This window comes from Macrobrachium nipponense, chromosome 41, assembly GCF_015104395.2.
Source record: "Macrobrachium nipponense isolate FS-2020 chromosome 41, ASM1510439v2, whole genome shotgun sequence".
NCBI lineage: Eukaryota > Metazoa > Arthropoda > Malacostraca > Decapoda > Palaemonidae > Macrobrachium > Macrobrachium nipponense.
Genome location: NC_061102.1, coordinates 41,340,341 through 41,361,231, shown reverse-complemented (window position 1 = coordinate 41,361,231; position 20,891 = coordinate 41,340,341). Strand labels below are relative to the sequence as shown.

General features: G+C 34.7%; 1 protein-coding gene across 6 annotated transcripts in view; it reads left to right on the top strand.

Moving 5' to 3' along the window:
• Positions 1-20,891, top strand: part of LOC135212725 (arf-GAP with SH3 domain, ANK repeat and PH domain-containing protein 1-like) — a 360,410-nt gene that overhangs the window by 301,755 nt on the left and 37,764 nt on the right. For 5 of the 6 annotated variants that reach the window (XM_064246429.1, XM_064246428.1, XM_064246426.1 and 2 more), the window contains 3 exons: positions 1,504-1,800; positions 2,144-2,254; positions 2,439-2,652. In XM_064246429.1, coding sequence (XP_064102499.1) covers positions 1,504-1,800; positions 2,144-2,254; positions 2,439-2,652 — 622 coding nt within the window. The remainder of the gene's footprint in view (positions 1-1,503; positions 1,801-2,143; positions 2,255-2,438; positions 2,653-20,891) is intronic. The other variant, XM_064246425.1, reaches the window with a different exon arrangement.

The window sequence follows — 20,891 nt, the reverse complement described above, 5'->3', positions numbered from 1 at the left end:
AACTGATGAAGGCTACAACCATGAGTTATTTTTGATGTATTCTACATGAAATTGTGCACATTTTCATACATAAAACTTTATGTAACAGCTAATATAAAACGGTGCAAACATTATGACAAACTGACAAAAGAATTTCTGAGATTTTCGGCCGAGTTACCGTGCGCTGACGTAAGGAAAAAGTGTTTTTCAAAAATTCAGTATAAATCAAAAGATTGTGCTAGAGACTTCTAATTTGTTGTAAAATGAAGGTAAATAATTGAATATTACTAGAATGTAAGAATTTTAGCTTACAATTGCATTTTTCTATTATTTTGGGCAAGTCAAAGTTGACCAAAGGTTGAAATTTTGGCACTTATGATTTATATGAAAATATTTCAATACTGATAAAAGCTACAACCATGAGTTATTTTGTGTTGTGTTCTACATGAAATTGTGCACATTTTCATATATAAAACTCTATGTAACTGCTAATATAAAATGGTGCAAAAATTACGACAAAGTGACGAAAAAATTTCTGAGATGCGTCACTGGTGCTTTTTAGTGCGAGAAGAAAGAAATTCGTGCATGCGCGCCTGTGTAACGCTTGTAAACAAAACAACAGCTTGGTCCGTGAACTCCCAGCATCCTTCAAGGCGCGTGATTTAAAATTTTGTGCAAACTAGGCCTATAACTATTTTTCCGCAAATATTTAAAAAAACTTTTTGTTGTCGACGTATAATACATCCCAATAGGCGTTTAAGGGTTAATAATCTTTTAACTGTTACCCATAATACACAGCCTCTTTGTACCCAATGGCCAGGGTAACATTCACGGGGTAAATATTTATTATACCCAGATTACCAGGAGAACATAGTAGTATGTAATGAACAAACATGGTTAGATATCACCGAAGTCTTATTGACTATCATATTCATTGTATTTATTGAGCAGTATTTCGTGTCTTCATACATATAGAAGGCAAATATATATTATTTTCTTTTAGGTTTTTACCTTGCATGACTTCTAGTATTTGAAAGATTTTTGAGTGCTTTTATATTTTCCAAATGCATTCTATTAATTTATTTCCATCTTAGTAGTTTTTTTTAGTAATTGTCTTCCTTATTTTAATACACCCAACTGTTCTTATGCATTTATGCCATTCACTCTTTCTCTCTTCTATAAATGCATTGGAGAAGGACAAGGAAAATGGGTTGAAAAGGGGGATGAGGAGACATGATTATTGTTTGAGTATGATTCAGAAGACTTCTATAGGCATAGAAAGTGTGCAGGTCGAATGACCCTGAAATAAATGGGGTGAAAATTAATTGTATTTATACATACTTAATAATGGTGTGGGTGAAATTATGCTTATGCATAAAGGTATACACATTAAAAAAATGGTTAACCAACAGAGTTATTGACACTTTTTAAAATTGTATTTTATGTGTGATAAATTTGGATGATATTGATGATACTGGAAGCGTGAATATTGTATATGATCTGAATTTTAATTTTACTTTGCAGGGAGGAGACTTAGGATTACCATTGACTTCATTGGGAGAATGTGCACTCCATGTTGCTATATACCAGGAAAATGGAGCATCCCTTCCCTTAGTAGATTTTTTGGTTCAAAACAGTCATTCTCTTGATCGTCAGACAAAGGAAGGAAACACTCCATTACACTACTGTGTCATCTCAAATAAACCAGAATGTATGCGATTACTGTTAAGAGTGGGTGCTAACCCAAGTATAGAGAATAACAATGGCAAGAATCCTATGGATATTGCTAGTGAGCGTAATTGTGGGCTAATGGAAGATATGGTATGTGTTCTTCTAATTTTTCATCTTTTTAGAAAAAAATTTACATTAGTATATCAGTTGTGTAGAAGTTGCATTTCTAAATTAAATCTATGCAGTACATATATCTGTTCTGTAGAGTTGCATTTATCTGTTCTGTAGAGTTGCATTTCTAAATTAAATCTATGCTAGAAACAGTGTTTAGAGAAAAATGGTTCACCAGAGCATTATGTTGCTTCATTAGAATCTTTTATGTATAGAACTAAATGATTATCTAGAAAATTATTGGCATATTGTTTTAACATATGTTCTTTATGTATTTCAGCTCAATCAGGCATTTTTAACATGTTTCCTTTCTGTATTCCAGCTGAATCAGGCATTGCAACAGAAGAAGTCTATGTTTGAAAATGTGGAGTATGAGTGGAATTTGTCTGATGACAATTTAACAGATGTATCAGATGATGATGAAAACTTCAAGGTAGTCTATTATTGTATTTTCAATATTGTCATAATTGATTTTCCCATTTTTTTTTAATAATATTATTTTTTATTTCTCTTAAAAGCAGGTAGTGTATATTATGTATATAAATACATTTTTCTTGTGTATTAGTTTAATACGTACAGGCCTTGAACTTTCATTTTACTTTATTTAAAAATTTCAGCAGAATGGCATGTCCACCCCTGAAAAGAGAAGTAGAAGTAGACCTGTGAGTTTGCCGGGTTCAAGCTCTCCCATATGCCAACGAAGTGCTGAACATAGAACATACAGTGATCAAAGAAGTGTAGGAGAATATCGAAGTAGTGAGCATCGTAGTTCAACTTCTAGGTGGTCCAGAAATCAGCCTCCACCACCACCAGTGTCTAGTAAACCCATATGTAAGTATTTAAAATGTTCTCATTCGTATATCATGTACAGGAGTTTCTTGTATTTTTTTTATTTTAGGAACGAGGAAATTTGCTGTGTGGCATTGATACTAGTTTATTTATCAAAGGAGATTTCTTTTGGTGTATGCTGAAATCTTATGGCCAATTGTTGAGTTGAAGATTTAATTGCACAGAATTTTTGAAGTTCATCTGCATGTGAATAAAGTTGTGCTGTTTTATATAACAAAGTTCAGGGAAACCATGGTTATATCCTTAACTTTAATTACGTCTGATAATTTTGGGATTATCCATTAAGTTGTGATTACCATATTTGCTGCCATGTAATGTGCACCAACAAAAACATTAATATTTTGGGGAACTTATTCAGGAAAGATAAATATCCTTCACCCATTTTCTTTTATCTTTACAGTCCTCTTCATTATAGGTTATGAAGTTCATTGCATGTTAGCATTTGAAACTGCAGAGGAAATACTAATATTACAGGGATTCTGAATAAGTAAAGTCCTGTGCGAACTTGGCAACCAGTACAACCATAACCTACTATGTCTTGTATTTTCCTGTGTGTGGAGCTTAGGGCTTATTTCTGATACAATAAATTTAAGCATAATACAGATATATTTACTATAATATTGCTATTTGTGATATAATGTACAAAAAATGTATCAGTTCAGCATCAAAACACATCATACAGTGTGTACTTGAATGTGTTCAGTCCAGTGAAGGAACTTAGATGTACAAACATCTATCTGAATAGCTTAACACTCTCTCTCTCTCTCTCTCTCTCTCTCTCTCTCTCTCTCTCTCTCTCTCTCTCTCTCTCTCTCTCTCTCTCGTAATTTTTACAAAAGTTTCATACAACAGTGTTTTATCAATCACTAAATCACATTCTCTCTCTTCCCCTCAAATATTACTGGTACAATATTGAGCTTGCTAAAAGCATTTTACAGCATTGATGCAAAAAAAAATTAGATATTCAGTACAGTTGTAGGACACTTCACTGTAGGGTATGGATATAATCATTGTTGTTGATTTTGTTGAATGCAGACTGGTGAGTGGCAGAGGTAAATGGGAGAGGCTGATGAAAGCTAATGAAATACAACATGTAAAGATTGGTTGCAACTCATGAGGGTAGTTGTTTGTTATATTGGTTGTGTATAAAGACTTATGATTGGACATTTTCAAGAAGAAATGATGACTGGCCTATAAGTAGATATGTACATATTGGCACTAAGAATATTTAATGACAGTCAGTAATTGCTGAAGATACATAGGTGATTTATAAAACCCTTATGGTTAGACATTTTCATAAGGAAAAGACAACTGGTATGTAATGTTATCTTAGATAATAATTACTGTTATGTATGGTAGGTACTAATAACAACTAATAACATTTTTCTGCAATAGACAAAACTTATTGGATTTGATGTGATTTTTATTGGGTTATGTTTGATTTTTGTTTTATCTTTAGAATGGTAAATAGAACATTCTGATGTGTGTACAAATAGAAATAATTTCTTTATTTTACACGCACAAAGTGATGTATTTTATTAGCGTGCTACATGGCTTATATATATACAGGTAGTCATGGGATTTGAAACTCATTGCAGAAACCAATTGTTCATAACCTATAAGCAAAATTTGTACGCTTAACTTTCACTTTACAGTATTTAGTTCACTGTGAATTTCCTTGAACTCTCTTTGGGAAAAAAAAGGAAATGCTTCCTATATGTCAGCAAATATGGTACATTGTCTAATGTCTTAAGGCAGAATATATTTTATTCTGGAAGTAACCGAAAAACTGGAAGTAACCAAAAGTTTTTGTTTTCCATCCTCATTGGAATTATCAGATTGTATATAAATTCACATATTATTAACATAAATGAAAATGAAAGTGGCATATGAACGTATTTGAATGAGCTTAACTGAAAATGGTGTAATGAACAAATTCTGTATTGATTTATAATTTTATTGTAAAGAAAAGTTAAAACTGATGAACTGAAAGTCCACAGTATTGTTTCCATTCTAGTAACATCCCAGAACTTATTGTATGGTCTGCGTTCAGGTGAAGTACAAACTATTGCTTTGTGAATGCTTTTCCTCACTTATCTGAGAAAGTGAAATTAGTTACTGTGTAAAACTACAAGTATTGTTTACAATATACCACTAGTGGTTAAGTTTGCTTTATACTGGACAGACCATTTCTCTTCCCGAATTGCACTTAACTACTTACTATTTCCTGAGTGTTGAAATGGCCAGCACCCTCCTCATTGCTGTGGTTGTTCTGTTTTTATAAAGTCATATTTTGTTCATTGTATTCATCACGTTTTTCATTAGCTGGAGTGCTGGGATTTGTTTACAGTTTTGTTTGTGCTTACTGTGAGACTGTTAAGCAGGAAAGAGATTACTAGGCTGCTGGTTAAAAAGGTATCTTTGAATATCTTGTGCTTCTGCACCAAACGATTGGTGATGGCGTTTACAATGAACATGGAGATTCTGTGTGCTTCTGCACCAGGGGATTGGTGATTGCATTAACAAAGAACAGGAAAATTCTGTATAGTTGTGACTGCAAACTTTTGAGACTTATGGCTAGGCCCTATTGGTAAGATTGTTGTTCAGCATCAGCAAACAGTTGTTACAAGTTTAGGAAATGTATGCAATGGTTTGGTTATTTGTAGTACATTAATATTGTTGGTGTACACCATGTTCAGCTCATTTGTCATTGTCATTCCCTTTCATTTAAAATTACCTTTTTGTTTAGTGTTTGATCATGCTCTATGGTATCTTGGGGAATTTTAAACTAATAAACTTCCATTAATTGTTTTGAAGGCAAATTTGTAGTGTGTCACCATGATTGTGATTCATGCACTTTGCTCTTCAGTTTGGATGGAAAGGTTTTGTGTTATTTTAAACCCTTCCTGGTTTGTAAGACAAAAAAGAACGCCTGTGGCCAGAGGAGTGGGGGAAGAAGATTACACCCTAACTATGTAGAGCAAAGATTTCAGTGAACTATTTTTTACCTAATGCTCACCTCTCCTTTTTGCAAATGGGTTGAAGTTTTTTGTGTAGTCATTGATAAGGTAGTTTTTAGTTCCATAAAGGGAGACGGCTTCTCCAACACTTTTTCAGGTACAGACTCCTACAGATACCGTGTTGATAACAGTGATTGTCTGGTTTCCAATAAAAAAAAAATTTATCCAAGTTTTGTAATTTTCAAGCTCTATTTTTGTCAATGATTGCAATCTTTTCTCATTAAAGAGACAGGTATATTACTTCCTAATCCTTTATTTCAGGCCTGGGCTTGACACATTTGGTAGTCATCCTGTTGGCTTTGATAAATGTCTGTATACTATAAAATGTTTTCAGGAATATTTGTTTCAAGGTCACCTATTTTGTTCTGATTGGTGTTTTCATTTACTCTAAGAAATATTGTCATCAATACTTTGCTGTTACCTTAACTGTAAAAGTAAAAATTAAGAGGAAGAGAGACACAAAATATGAAGGAATTAATTAAATTGGTTGGGTAGATTCCATTTCTGCATGTTTTTTGTTTTTTGCCTCTCAAGTGTTTAGTTGTTATGAAAGCTCTGTTTCTCTTGAATGTTTTTCATAAACTCAGTCACTGTTCCTTCAGTTTGGTAAGTATGGATGCCTGATTTCCCTCAGCATTAGGAGTTGAGGAAAATTAGAATGAAAGACAAATTTCTTTTTAATGTAAAGTTTAAAGCTTAACATGCATTTTGATTAGTATTAGAGATAAGCATGGATTTATTAAATTTTCATGCAGTGTAACCATAGTTTTGTAAATATGCATGGGTTATTGGTATTAACTAAATGATGGTTTTGAGAGCTTTTAGTTTTAAATTGTTACGTAGGGTAACACAGAATGGGTATTTAAAATTACTAAAAGCTTCTGTCTGACAATTTCATATGGGATTTACATAACTTAGTTTTGTTTTTAGTGAAAATTTGAAATTGTTAACCTTAGTTCTTGTAGGGTTTTTTTTTAACATTTAAGCTTAAATTTAAGGTGTATGTATATGCTAACCCAAATGTTTTATTGGAGTTTACATCTTATTCAGTGTCACATAAGGGAGAATGTTCAGGAAGTACGTACAAGCTCCCACTTAGTAATTGTGTTCTCAATGTTGTGCCGAGGATAGAGGTAGCCCATCATCCTAGTGTTAATACTTATAAAAGTTGTGAATTTTATGTTTATTTTACAGCATTTATTTTATTCATTTGTTATCATTGTTAGTTATAGCATCCTCACTTTCATATTATAATATCCTGCTATTGAAAGCATCTTAAGTTTGGTGGTCTGGTTAAATTATATATACAGTAACTAATTGGGAATTTTGTTCTTTGAAGGATGACATCACACCTGGTTCTTTTAAATTTCTTATTAGTTGGTTTTTGTTAATTTAGGACTTTTAGGAAGCTGAAGTGATTAGAAGATCTGTATAACTGTAAATGGATAAGGTTCTTGAAATATTAACTTGGTTTGCTGGTTCATGGACAAACTTTTCTGTTTATTAATAAGAAGAACATTTCATTTATGAATGCAATTTGTCTGTAAGCTCTGTAAGGAAAAAAAGGTATATTCATATGAATATTGATTTGAATACATATTTGTTTCACAACAAACCTATTACCTTACCCATAATTAGTCCATATTTGTGGTCAACAAACTCACTTTTGGTGGAGGCAGGTGTTTTGCCCTTAAAACATCACCGTAATTTAATAACAATACAAAGAGGTCTTTCAATGCAAGCAGGATCGTCTCCTGCAACTTACTGCTTCCAAAACTGTAATCAAGTAACAGCAGTTAATAGTACTAGCTCTTTCCCAAAAAGAGCTAGATACATAATGAACATACATAATATGAATCCAATTTTTCACCCACCAATGGAATTGCCACCACCATGGATTTTAAATAGAGTAAAGATATGTACCTCCCTGTCTTACCTACTCAAAAAACAAATGACAAGTACGGAAATGTACCGCCAACATGCTTTGGAGCACATTAGAAGAAAAGGCGACAAATTTATGATATATACAGACGGCTCCAAAAATAATGTTGGAGTAGGAGCATCTGCATATTCGAAAAATATGTTAAGTAAAAAAAGCCTACCTTCAATATCATCAGTATTTACTGCTGAAGTCACAGCCATACAGATGGCTCTAGATATGATATCTGAGGCAAAAGCAAGTGTGTCTGTTATTTTCAGTGACTCACCTCAGCGCTATAGATGCAATAAGACAGTATAAACCAGGAAACCAAATAGTACAGGAAATTCAAATAAAAATTCATCAACTCCTCCAATCAGGAATATCAATGGAAATATGTTGGATCCCAGCACACGTGGGAATAAAAGGAAATGAATATGCAGACTCTGCTGCCAAATTAGCCTGCACTATCCCTCCAACAATTTCATATGCCCCAGTGTCAGACTGGGTAAAATCAGTTAAAACATTAATTTACCAGGATTGGAAAGAAGAAAAATGGGCCCCCCCCTCGGTGCCAACAACAAATAAACTTAAAAATATAAAAACTGAAGTCTATGCATGGAGGACATCCTCACAGGAGGAAAGAGCAAAAGAGTGATCCTAGCAAGGCTACGTATAGGACACACAAGATTCTCACATGGTCACTTGATGTCAACACCACATGCTGACCCAGTGAAATGTAAACATATGTCAAACACCCATGACAGTACAGCATTTGCTTGTTGAGTGCCCAAATTGGACCCAGCAAAGATCTATTTATCTGCGGAGTTCGGAAATGAAAAATATTCTTGCGGAAAGCAGGGATTTTTCAATTAATAAAATCATAAATTTTTTAAATAAGACGGGTTTCTCAAAAAATAAAGTCCTACTTTTTTTTTTTTTTTTTTTTTTTTTTTTTTTTTTTTTTTTTTTTTTCCCCCCTCAGGATTGATCCCTGAGAACCAGCCCGAGAAGAGTCTACTTGAGACTCAGAGGTCTGGAAAAACTAACACCTATTAATAATAATAATTGTGGTCAACAAATTATCTGAACATTACAATCCCTTTTTGAATGAGAGGGAAGATTGTAGTCACTATTGTGTGTGATTGAATGATCTGCAGGTTTCAGTTTCCAGCACCATCGTACAGGTCCACAATAGTAATTGTGCATTCATACTTAGGCTGATGCTGGCATTCAATTTTAATTGGTTTTTATGTTTGAGAATTTTACTCCTGTTAATTCCATTCATTGTTCTTTTTGAGTGGTGTTTCCTAACTAGATTGGCAATGTTAATATTGAGTTTTCCCAAAATATGATATTTTCATCTTTTGCCTATTTTCTCTATTGAGCATCATTATACATTGTAGGGCATATATTCAAATCTGATTTTTACTCTCAAAGTATAAAAAATTAGCTTTTCCATGTATTTTTGTGATTGCCACCTTCCCTCACAATCCTCAGTCAATGTCAGTTAGAATTGGTGGTGTTGTGCTCTGGCTGCAGTAACTGTAGACAGTCTCATGATATATGTATATGTCATATGCAGTGACAAACAGTAAGCTTACTTCATTGTATTGGAACCTCGGTTTTCATTCATAATTCATTCAGGAACCTTCCATGAAGTCCAAAATGCAATGAAAATCAAAACAATAATTCCCTTAAGGAGTAATGTAAATCGTACAATTAATGCTTTCCAGATTCCAGACCCCCAGAATGTTAACAAAAAATACATTTTATAGGGATTAAACAGTTTTACATAAAGAAACAATGAGAAATAAACATACAGTGCCCCCTGGTTTTACGTGTTTCACATTTCCGCGGTCCACTTTTTCTCCGATTTTTGTGGAACATATTCACTTTTCCACGGGGAACTTTCACTAATTTGCGGATTTTTTATATTGGCCATATCTCTAAAATTATCACATTTTTTTTTTGTAGAGCAGCACTAGTTATTCACTAATTACTATTGTATTTTTTCATTTTGTGTATGTGACTAAATACATACTAATCTTTATGATAAAAGTGATTTACAGCATACTTATAGTGTAGTTATGCATCTGTTAAGCTTATTCCAGGTTGGGCCCCATACTGAGCATAATAGGTGTCTGATTCTCTCTCTCTCTCTCTCTCTCTCTCTCTCTCTCTCTCTCTCTAAGGGTAATGTAAGATGTATTTGAAATTATATTGCTGTAAAGAGTTTTGTTTATAAAGCATGTTGTTCAATGTTTAAAATATATTCACAAATTTTCATTTTATTTTCCAGTAAAAGTAGACGAAAATAAAATGAAAATAATTAGCAAATATTTAAAATATTGTACAACATGCTTTATCATAAAAAGCTTTACAGTAATATCATTTCAAATACATCTTACATTACCCATGCACACACACACTCACAGAGAGAGAGAGAGAGAGAGAGAGAGAGAGGAGAGAGAGAGAGAGAGAGAGAGAGAGAGAGAGATTAGGTTGTCACAAAGACTTATTAGTCCATCCAAGGAGACATTGTGTGCTCACTTATTTCATGGAGCAGGTTTTACTGTTCATTCGCGATGTCCTAATGGTTTTGTCTAACTTTCTTGTAAATTCTTCCACACTGTTGCTGCTTACAACTTCTGGTGGCAGTTTATTTCATGTGTCACATATCTTGTATGTAAAGAAGTTCCTACAATGGGATGTGTTGTATCTCTTCAGTTCTAGAGAATTGCACACCTAGTATGCTCAGTCTGTGGCCCGACCTGGAGTGAGCTTGATAGATACATAACTACATTATAAGTATGCTGTAAATAATTTTTATCATAGAAATCAGTATTTAGTCACAAACACAATATGATGAGATGAAAGAATACAGCATTTAGTGTATAAACAGTGTCGTTATATAAAAAGTGAATTATAGTGATAATTTTAAAAGGATTACCGTGGTACCTCGACATACGAAAGGCTTAACTTACGAAAAACTTGACATACGAAGGCAAATACGAAGATTTTTTTTTGCTCTACATACGAAAATTGTTGACGATACGAAAGGTTGTTGCTGTATAGTCCTGAGATTCGCCCGGACCACCGATAACAATTTTAAAACTCGCTTCCCGCCAACTTAGTAGACTCACCACCATCTCCCATTGGTTCCTGATGCTAGTCACCACCATAAGATCCTGCTCTCCTATTGGTCAGTATCTCTCCCATGATCCCATCATGTATCCCACACATGTTCAAAACAAAAATTACTCAGAAAAGGGGAAAGGACAAAGGCAAGGCAAACTCAGGTTTTGAGATGATTGTAGTGTGTGTTCTGATAGCCTCTTGCAGGTTGATCACACCCAGATTCGAGATAGACGATGATTTATAGGAAAAAAACATGTTTTTGAAACACTCCTCGGGTCGTGCTCGACCCGTCGCACCTATTCAGGGTTAAAGAAACGCCAGAAACAAATGTCTCTGGACAGTTTTGTTGTGTGACAGGGGTCCAGTAACTCTCAAGCTGGTCCTAGTGCCAGTAAAAAACAAAGTGGGGAAGTAATTTCAGATAGTGCCAGTAAAAAAAGAGAAGTAACCCTTGATAGGTTCTTGATACCTTAAGTCCTACTGGAGGGAGATTCCCCTTCCAAACAATAACCTCTCCCCTCCTCTCTGTCTTCCATACACTAATAGGTGTTTTCCATAAAGGTGAGAGTGATGTTAAATGTTCATTTATTCATTTCATTAGTCATTTATATTTATTTCTCATTGTTGTCTTTATGTAAAACTCTTTATTCCCTAAAAGATGTATTTTTTGTTAATATTTTTGGGGGTCTGGAACGTATTAATTTTATTTACATTATTCCTTATGTGAATTAATGTTTATGTTTTCATACGTTTCGGTTTTCATGGGAGGTTCTGGAACGAATTATGTATGAAAACCGAGGTTCTACTGTACTGATGATACAGTTTTTGTTCCAGTTACATATTTTATTGCATTTTTTGCTAGCCTCATCATTTTTGTTTAGTATTTATGAAAGTAGTAAAATGGATTTTCTTGGTAGGTGATTAGACCACCAATTGTGAGATTTTTATTGTCTACATAACATCATAACATGTAAGTAAGTTCTTGCTCTAGTTGGGATAGGTTTTACTTTGGGTTAAGTCTAGGATGCCTACCTTTCTAATGTTGGAACAGTTCTCATTGATAAAACATTTTGAGGTCAGGCTTGTTCTCATTACTGCTTACCGGTTATTGGCGGGAGTTCCATTCCCGACAGCGTGACTATAACCAAAAATTGGCGATAACTGGGGATTGGCACCGATAAGCAGAGATCAGCACACATTGGCACCAGAAATCCAGTTATCCTCATTGCTAGACAAACACTGCAAAACAGGATCGCTGATAACCTAGGCCACCTATAACCAGGGACTGCCTTTAGTTGGAATATTGGTGCTTAGATAATTTCTACAGTATCTCATATTTTTCCTTGCCCTTTTTATGAACTTGTATAATTTTATGTGCACAAGGGTTAAATTTTCAGCATAATTCTGGACATCTGTCTCTGCTGATAATTGAGACCTCTCTGCTCACTTTTAAAATGATTCTTTCAGAGATGCATCAGCTGGTCTCCCACAACTACTCACTTTAATCTATCACTTTTTTCCCCTGCAAGTGCCTTGTCTGCCTGTTTAACTGTTCTCCTGTAGTAGTACTTGCCCTATTGGTTTCTCTTTAATGAAGTTTTACTTTTGTAAGCAAAATTCAGTGATGGAACACCTTTCAGTTTCCTCTTAGTGATTAGATTAATTTTATAGTGAATGTTAACTTGACTCACCAACGGTCAGTGATGAAAGTGAAAGTGGCTAGATCTATCTGTAATTATATACTCCAGGACATGGACAAGGTATTGTTACCTTCATTTGGGAAGACCTTGTGCCGTGTTGCAATTCAGACCCCATGCAAGAACAAGTCAGAGGCCATGATTGTTGTGAACATCAAGAATCATTACCATAGATGTGCTTGCAAATCTGACTCGGTAACAGCCTATACCAGTAGAACCACACTTATATTTAAGATCTTGATAAAAGTAAAGGCTGCTGATGACCATAAGCCACTACAAGACCTGAGCTGTTTCACCAATAAGGCTGTTCCCTTAACTATATTGGAGGGTAACCTTATTACCTTACCAATAGGCCTGTGATTTCTGAATTCCAGAACTATGATTAGACAACCAATACCTGGAGTATAAGACAACCTAGTGACCAGTTTATGATCCTTGGTCAAGGGCCTGTGGCCTGTTGAATGAGAGCTGTTTAAGCAGGGAAAACTCTGTGAGAAAATCGGTCCCAGTTTAAGTCTTGAGCCATGCTAATTGCCATTCCATTGCACAATTGGCCAGCCTTGCAAAGAGGACCCATGCTCATCAGAGAGTGTGAATATGATCAATTCACAAACAAACATTAGGAACAGAGCCATGTTATTGATTCGGTGCAGTGTAACTTACAAGAGTAGTGTTAAGGATCCACTACAAGTTCAGAGAAGTAGCATTTTCAAGAACCATGACCAGCACCATCTTAGGAGTCCAGGCCTATGAAACCACATCCAGTGATCACAACTGTGCTGCCATCCGGAACCTAGTAATCTTGCATGTGATCTGTGGTACCTACCAAAACTTTGTATGAGAGCCATGCTGTCACACAGAAGTACAGCTGAGCATAAAACCCTTTCTCTCATCCAGAGCTTGCACATGTAAGCAAGACCCATGCTGCTGTCCACAGCCATGCACATGCAAGCAAGACCTATGCTACCATCCAGAGCTGTGCTACTACTCAGCAGTGATTTGCAAGTAATCAAACCCATGATCATATGAGGATCTGTGCCCAACACTTCATTTGTTTCAAAGATCAAGACCATATCAATGCCAAGTTCCTACCCTTGCCAAGAACCAGATGATAACTGTAGTAGTCACATCCAGATCCATGTGGTGATGTAACTTCAGTTCAAGAACAGAGCCACATAAGAAACATATCCAAGTTAATGCTAGCAGTCGTATCCAGGATGCACAGGCAGGTAAAGCAATTATTCAAGATTAATATACACAGGAGAACCCCAGACCACTACACTAATCCGTTCTTGACCACCAGTCATTACCCTAACCTTACCTTTTTATACAAAACATTACACCTAAATTTTTAAAATGCATACTGTATAAAAAACTGGCCTACGTCCAATATGGATATGTTACTGATGGTTGACCAAGCGTTATAGGCTAGTTAATGTATAGTAGGTACTGTACTGGGTAGGCTCAAAACTTGTTACTAATAGTAAAACATTAAAAAACAAGCCTAATTAGTACAGTAAATTTAGAAGATATATTAAAAATAAGATGCTAAATCAGTCGCACAAATACTTTTCAATAATCTTCTCCTTAAGTTCAATTGTGGTTCTTATTGTTTTCCTCTTCTACTTGTCTGCAATGGCTGTCTTGGGACCCATGACTGAATCAAAATACAGGACAGAAAGCCACAAAAACTGAGGAAATATTCTTGTACAAGCATGTACTTGGTAAAAAAATAGCAGCATAGTAAGCTGGCTTTAAACGACAATGCCACCAGCAACGCCAACTAGCGGCAACTGACTGAAACACTTTTGTTTACAAAATTCATATGGTTCATTGGGTCGGACTCTGGTTTTTGTTCGAGCTCTGATGCAAAATTTATTTGAAATTTTGTGTCAGAATCTGATCATGTTGAGTTCTGAAACGTTAGAGGACCAAGGTTCTACTGTACTGTAGTACCATTCATGGACGTTACATCAAGGATCACATTATTAGAATGATCCATGAACTGAGATTTGAGTTCATTCATGCCAATCAGTGTCCATACTACACTGAAAACACTTCTTATTGTCAGATCAGCAAGTGAAGCAACATTTGGCTGCTTGAAATTTTGGTAACTTGAGAACGGTTGGTGTTGGTATTGGTCTTCTCCAAGGACAAGTTATGCTATTGGAGCAAACCAACACTAGAGCAGTGGTAAGACAGCCTTTATTTACTAACAATTCAACTTCTTCACCCAGCACTGGAATTGCTTCAGAACTTGTACATGCACTGAAGAACCACAGAAGATTCATATAGCTCAGGATACATCTGGGTAGTGGTAATTAATTTGGAAGTCCACACTTCATAACATTCAGCATGATTGGGCTAGTGATGTCAGGTTCTTAGATTCTAAGAAATGGTCATTAACCATGGTAGCTCCTTTCAAGAGTGTTTTGCCCCCTCTAATATGTACTCGTGATGGCTTTTCTGGCTCTGACCTAGTAGGAGAAACCCCTGTGCCTGCAGATTTGCAAGAACTTGGCATATAGACTTTCATGCATAGGGCCTGTTTGATGAACCTGAGATAGAAACAGTATTTTTCAGTTAGACATTATTTCCAAGCCACACAGGCCGTCTACACTCTTCCTCCACTTGGTAAATTCAAGTTTGTTTTACTTTTTATTGAATGATGGCACAGCCATTGAATTTCTATATATCTCATACCATATTTAGCTGACTTTGTCTCCAAGGAAGTGTCTCCTCACCTTTGAGAGTTTTAGCCCTCCTTTTTCTCTTGTGGAGAACTCCATGGATCTTACTGGTATTCCTTGATAGCACTCCACCAGTATGTTCAGCATTGCAGTCTTGAGGTGAATGAACTAGTGGCAAGTCTTCTTGAGAAGTTTTGCTACTAAAGCTGGAAATTTGATAGATATCTTCTTTGCAACCTGATTTTAGATGTTTTCATATGTCAGGAATAAATATTGCAGTTTGCCATTCTGTGGATGTTTTTCCAAGCTAAAGACAGAGTGTCATCTCCATGCACTGCCAGAACAGTTCATCCCTTTCTCAGGGATTCAGGAAGATCCAGGTCCCTGCCCTAACGACTTTCCAGGAAGCAAGAACGACTTTCTCTTTGTGTCCTTCCTTACATGAATTGCTTGTGTAACAGGAATTTCAAGCTTATGGGAAGCAAAGTTTTGTTCTAAGTCTAGGAGTTCACCTCCTTAAGCTTTCCCTTTATGAATATAATTGATGTCAGCACATCTAAGGTAGGATGGAGGCTCAAGCAAAGAGTTTGTGACCATTTGCTTAGGGATATGGCACAAGGTGATTAGGCCTGTAATCTTTGATCATGGGGTAGCAGTGAGACTGATAATCCCAACTTAGGTAAAGTTCTGATTTCGTTGATTTTTATCTTTCATTTATACATGCACTTGTTTCTATTTGATTTCTCTTGAAAACACACTCCCTCAAGGTTATGCCAGTTTGTCTGACTTGGCAGAAGCCATTCTTTTCTTCAATGTTGCTTGAGGAAGTACATTTTGGCAGTGTGAATTGCTCTTCCATAGCATTCCCTGTTGGACATGAAGCAGAAATTGTACTTTGTCACTTGGAGTCACTTGACATATCCAGGTTTATGCCCCAACATTGTTCCCTTTATATGCCTGAAGGGCATGGGTTATACTTACAGTATATTGCCATGTATAAGATGACCTTTATATCTTAAAATTCACCCCCAAAATTTTTGGGGGTCGTCTTATACTTTAATTCTAAAAATCAAACCTTGAATTCTAAGATATGTATTGGTAGGCTAGCCTCAGTGCTATAGCCTAACCATCAACATACATGAAGATTCACTTTATGAAATAAAACTGCAACCTTTATCTTTCAGTAACCTTTCAGAGATTTCAATGGTAGTGTAATTACAGTAGTAATAAAATAGCATTTAGGATAACATAATATTCATTTTTTCATTAAAAGTTTCTCCTACATATCACAAGATTGATCACATGTGCTACTATCATAGGGATTCCAGTCGGGTGTGGCAAGTCGACTTCGACTTCGTCTTCGTCGTCGGTATCATCCATGGCTTTTTTAAAATGATTGTATGACACTTTCTACTTTCATGTTCCCCCATGCTTTTATAACAAAATTGTGGTGAACATCATGTGAGGCAGCACACAAAGCTGTTTGTAACTGTTTAGAACAGTTCCGTCATATGAACGATACTAATTGTATACAATAATGATCAGAATTAGGGGCTGCTGCAAAGCAAGAGCCCATGCCAGCATAAGGCTGACTAAATCTGTCATCAATAATTATTGTTCATTATTGTATTGTTATTAACAGTTGTTTGAGCATGGCAATGAAACCAAAACAGTGGTTTCCCTTTTAGGCAACATATGTATGAAAAACATTATATAGAATTGGCGTTGTTAAACCAAGCTTTGATAATTTACGAAAGAAATGTATCTCTTGAATTAAGTTCCATTCGACAACTCAAGACAGAGATGATATCGGTAAAATGCCATCAGTTGGTGGTTTTAAGACTGTAAACAAAACCAGAATGCAAATGGCGCATCACTGCTTTGTTCATAAACAATGTTCCCCTGCATTCACGAGGGATAGGCGCGCACACACACACACACACACCTGCCCGCCCGCGAACAACTAGAACTCGCGAATAGTTGAAACCCCTGTAACAGCACTTAAAACTGCCTATTTTGTTAGGTAAAACTTAAGAAAACCATTAAAAATATTTATACCTAGGTTTTTAATAGTTTTACCACAAAAAGTGCATTTTATGATGAAATTTATAAAAAAAACCCAGGAATTTGTGGATATTTCTCATAGAAAAATACCGCAAATAAGAGAATTTTCCGCGAATAATTGGGGTACAATGGTCCCCCATATTTGCGGGGGATGAACTAGACCCCCCCCCCCCCCACCCACCCCCACCCCCGTGAATAGTTGGAACTCCTATAAAAATGCTTAAAACCTCCTATTTTGGTAGTTAAAACTCAAGAAAAACCCACTAAACATTTTTATACCTGGCTTATTTTAATAGTTTTATCACAAAAAGTGTATTTTAGGATGAAATTGATAAAAAAAACCAGGAATTTGTCGATATTTCTCATTGAAAAATACCGTGAATACCGGGGAAACGTTCCAGAGAGAAATCTGTGAATGTGAGAGTCCGCGAATCTGGAGAACACGAATACGGGGGGTCCACTGTCTATGTTCCAGGGAGAAATTCGCAAATACGTAAGTCCGCGAATACATATGGTTCATTGTACGTATTGTAGTACGCTAATACATGCAATATGATTACAGTAAAACAAGTTTTATTAAAATTATCATATCATTACTCTTGATACAACTATTATTCAACTTTTGCAAGAAAGTGGATATCTGTCAATGTAACAATCTAATCTCTCTCTCTCTCTCTCTCTCTCTCTCTCTCTTCTCTCTCTCTCTCTCTCTCTCTCTCTCTCTCTCTCTCTCCATTTCATCGACTGCAATATGAATGATACTCCTCCATCTTCCACTAAAAAATTTCAGTTTTTAGAATTCAGGATGAAGTAATTATTATAAGCGTGTATTGACATAAACAACCGAACTGAGAAACAGCTGATTGCTGACGTCAATTACTGTAACCATTGAGCATTTGTTAAGAGCTCTGCTAAAATTGTCAGTTGCCGATTCTCAATGGTGGCTTCCATAAGTAAAAATAAAATTACATTTTTGTTCATCCCTCATGCGATGTAGGTCTCAAGAGAGATACTAGTAAATTAAAGCTGCAGGTTATAGCTGAGGCTAAATAAAATTAATAATGGCCAAGCGAAATTGATGTTCAGAACTGGGGAAATCCTGCCTAATGCTTATACAATGAAATAGTATGTGTGTTTTTTCAACCAAACTTTGTTAATTTATGAGGAAAGGTATCTCTGAATTATATCTCTTCTAACAACTAATCGCAATGAAGATATCGTAATACGTACTCAATCAGCGGAGATTTTGAAAATACTACATGACGATGTTTATATTCTGTATTACAGTAAGAATACAATAATAGTAATAGTAATTATACTGTAATTGGATACATGCAAAACAAGCTTTATTTAAGTGATCATTATTATGAAATATATTTGTACTGTTTAATTTTTGCAAATAATAACTTCTCCAAAGTAAATTTCATTTTTTGTAAATTAGAAGTTGTCTTATACTACAGATATGAGATAAATACATGAAAATTTGCCATGATTTTTGACCTTATCTTATCTAAAGGTTGTCTTAAACACAGAAATATACGGTACATTGATCTTTAGTTTCAGCATAACCTGCTTGTTCCATTCAACCAGTCTTGGTTTTATTAGCTTGATTTTTCCCACCTAGGTTGCCATCCAGTTAATTAAATTACATTTAAAATTTTTTTTTAAATGTGTAATTTTTAAAGATAATTAATTTTTTCATGCAAACCTGGTTCTTACAATGACAGTTCTCTGCTCAATTCCATTTTTCCTGCAACCCCTATATCAGATTTTACAAACATGAACTGTGATCACAACTGATGATCGATCATCTGAGCATAACAATGGTAACTACCATCTTCTTTCTCTTTTTTTCAAAGGGATTTTAGTTTCCATGCAAATTATTGACAACAAATTTCAGTTATGTAGTAGGTTTTTATGAAAAAAACTTGTCAGTTATAAAGAAAAATATTTCCTGCATTCCATTTAAAACAACTTTTCCTTGTGTGTTGTTTGAAATTGCCAAGTTAAATTGTGTTCATAGATTTACCAAAGAATGCTAATTTAACCTTATGGTGGAATTAGATGGATTGTCTCACTTAAGGATAAAAGTCTGTTTGTCAACTTATTTTGTTGATTATTTGTTTGGAAAACAAGTAAAGTTAAAAATACAGTGTGTAATTGCTCTTTCAGCAGAAACTCAAATTTATTGACCAAACATGAAATAAGAAATTGGCAAGGGAAAGACAAGATGAATGGGACCTTTATTGCTTTATGTATTTCCCTTTGTTATTTTGATAATAAAAAAAGGATACATTTTTATATAAAAGAAAGCTGTAGTAAATATTTTTTCCACTTTGAGTAACCATGGTATTCACTAATGTATTTTGAAATTATGTGGAAAATAAAGGGCACAAGTTTGTCAATATACTTTAGTAGTGTATAACTTGTTCAGAATCATTTCTTATGCTGACTTTGAAGAGGACAAATAATACTGCATATATTTACTTTATTTTAATTGTATTGACAATGTTTCTTATACTATTTGCTTATTAACAGGGAAATTTTGGTTGTTATATTAAGGGTTACTGTTCATTTATTTTACTAAATAACAGGTATTGCTGTTCCATATTGTTGCTAAATGCTGAAGAAAACGATATTGAATACTACTGTATAAATATTTTTCTGATTTTGCACTGAAGTGCTAAATCGTCTTACTTGGGCTTTATATTTTTTGAGCAAGCATCGTGAAAATGTTGCAACATATACCATATTAACTTGATTATATTGGCTGATATCGAATCAACTACTAATTTTATATCAGTGATATCAAACAGGCAGTTATTATGAAAATTTGACTCATTTAAATGCTTCTTAGTGAACCTTAGAAAATTTTGTTACTAAAAGCAAGCATTGGGATGCTTGAAGAAGAGAAAGTAACATGTGTGGTTTGGTCTGAAGGTAAAATGAAATGGTACATCAGACTTCTTGTTTTATGTTGTTACTATCTTGAAAACTGAGGTCTTATTATACCTTCGTATTGAAGATATGCATCTATCTACTAATTGCGCTCGTCAGGAGATTTTAACTGTTTTCAGTAATTTTGACGGGAAACAAGAATACAATTTGTGATTTTATAAGTTATCTCTGCCTTTATGAGACAGATTTTGCTAGTATTATTATTAATATGTGTACTGTATTCAGCATGGCAAATGAAAGGAGAAATACTTTATTACAAATGCTTACTAATGATGCAGCTCCTCTCTTGAAGCAGTGTTGTGTTTATAGTCAAAAGTCCTTATCGAAGGCTTGGAAATTTCAACTTACTTGTTGAGAATTATTGTAATTGTATTATTAAAGGTATTTTAGATGCATTCTTTAATGCCAGTAATAACTTACTATATCACCATACATTAATTGAATAAATGTGAAGAGAAAAGTTTGTGTATCCATGGACAGCAAATCTTTAGAGGTAATTCTTTTTTCCATTGCTCTATTTTTTATTCATTTGGGGTGAAGAGTTCTTTTCAAGTATTTTATTGTACATTATTTAAAGATTGAATAGGGGTGACGTTTACATTTCATCATATGTACGGGTAAAATACGTATATCTTTTTAGCCTTTGTCATTATATTGTTGTATAAACTGTAGTTTTGCTCTCAATAAAGCCAGAGAAAAATTCTTGATATCAAAAGCAGTCTCTGTGAGAAGG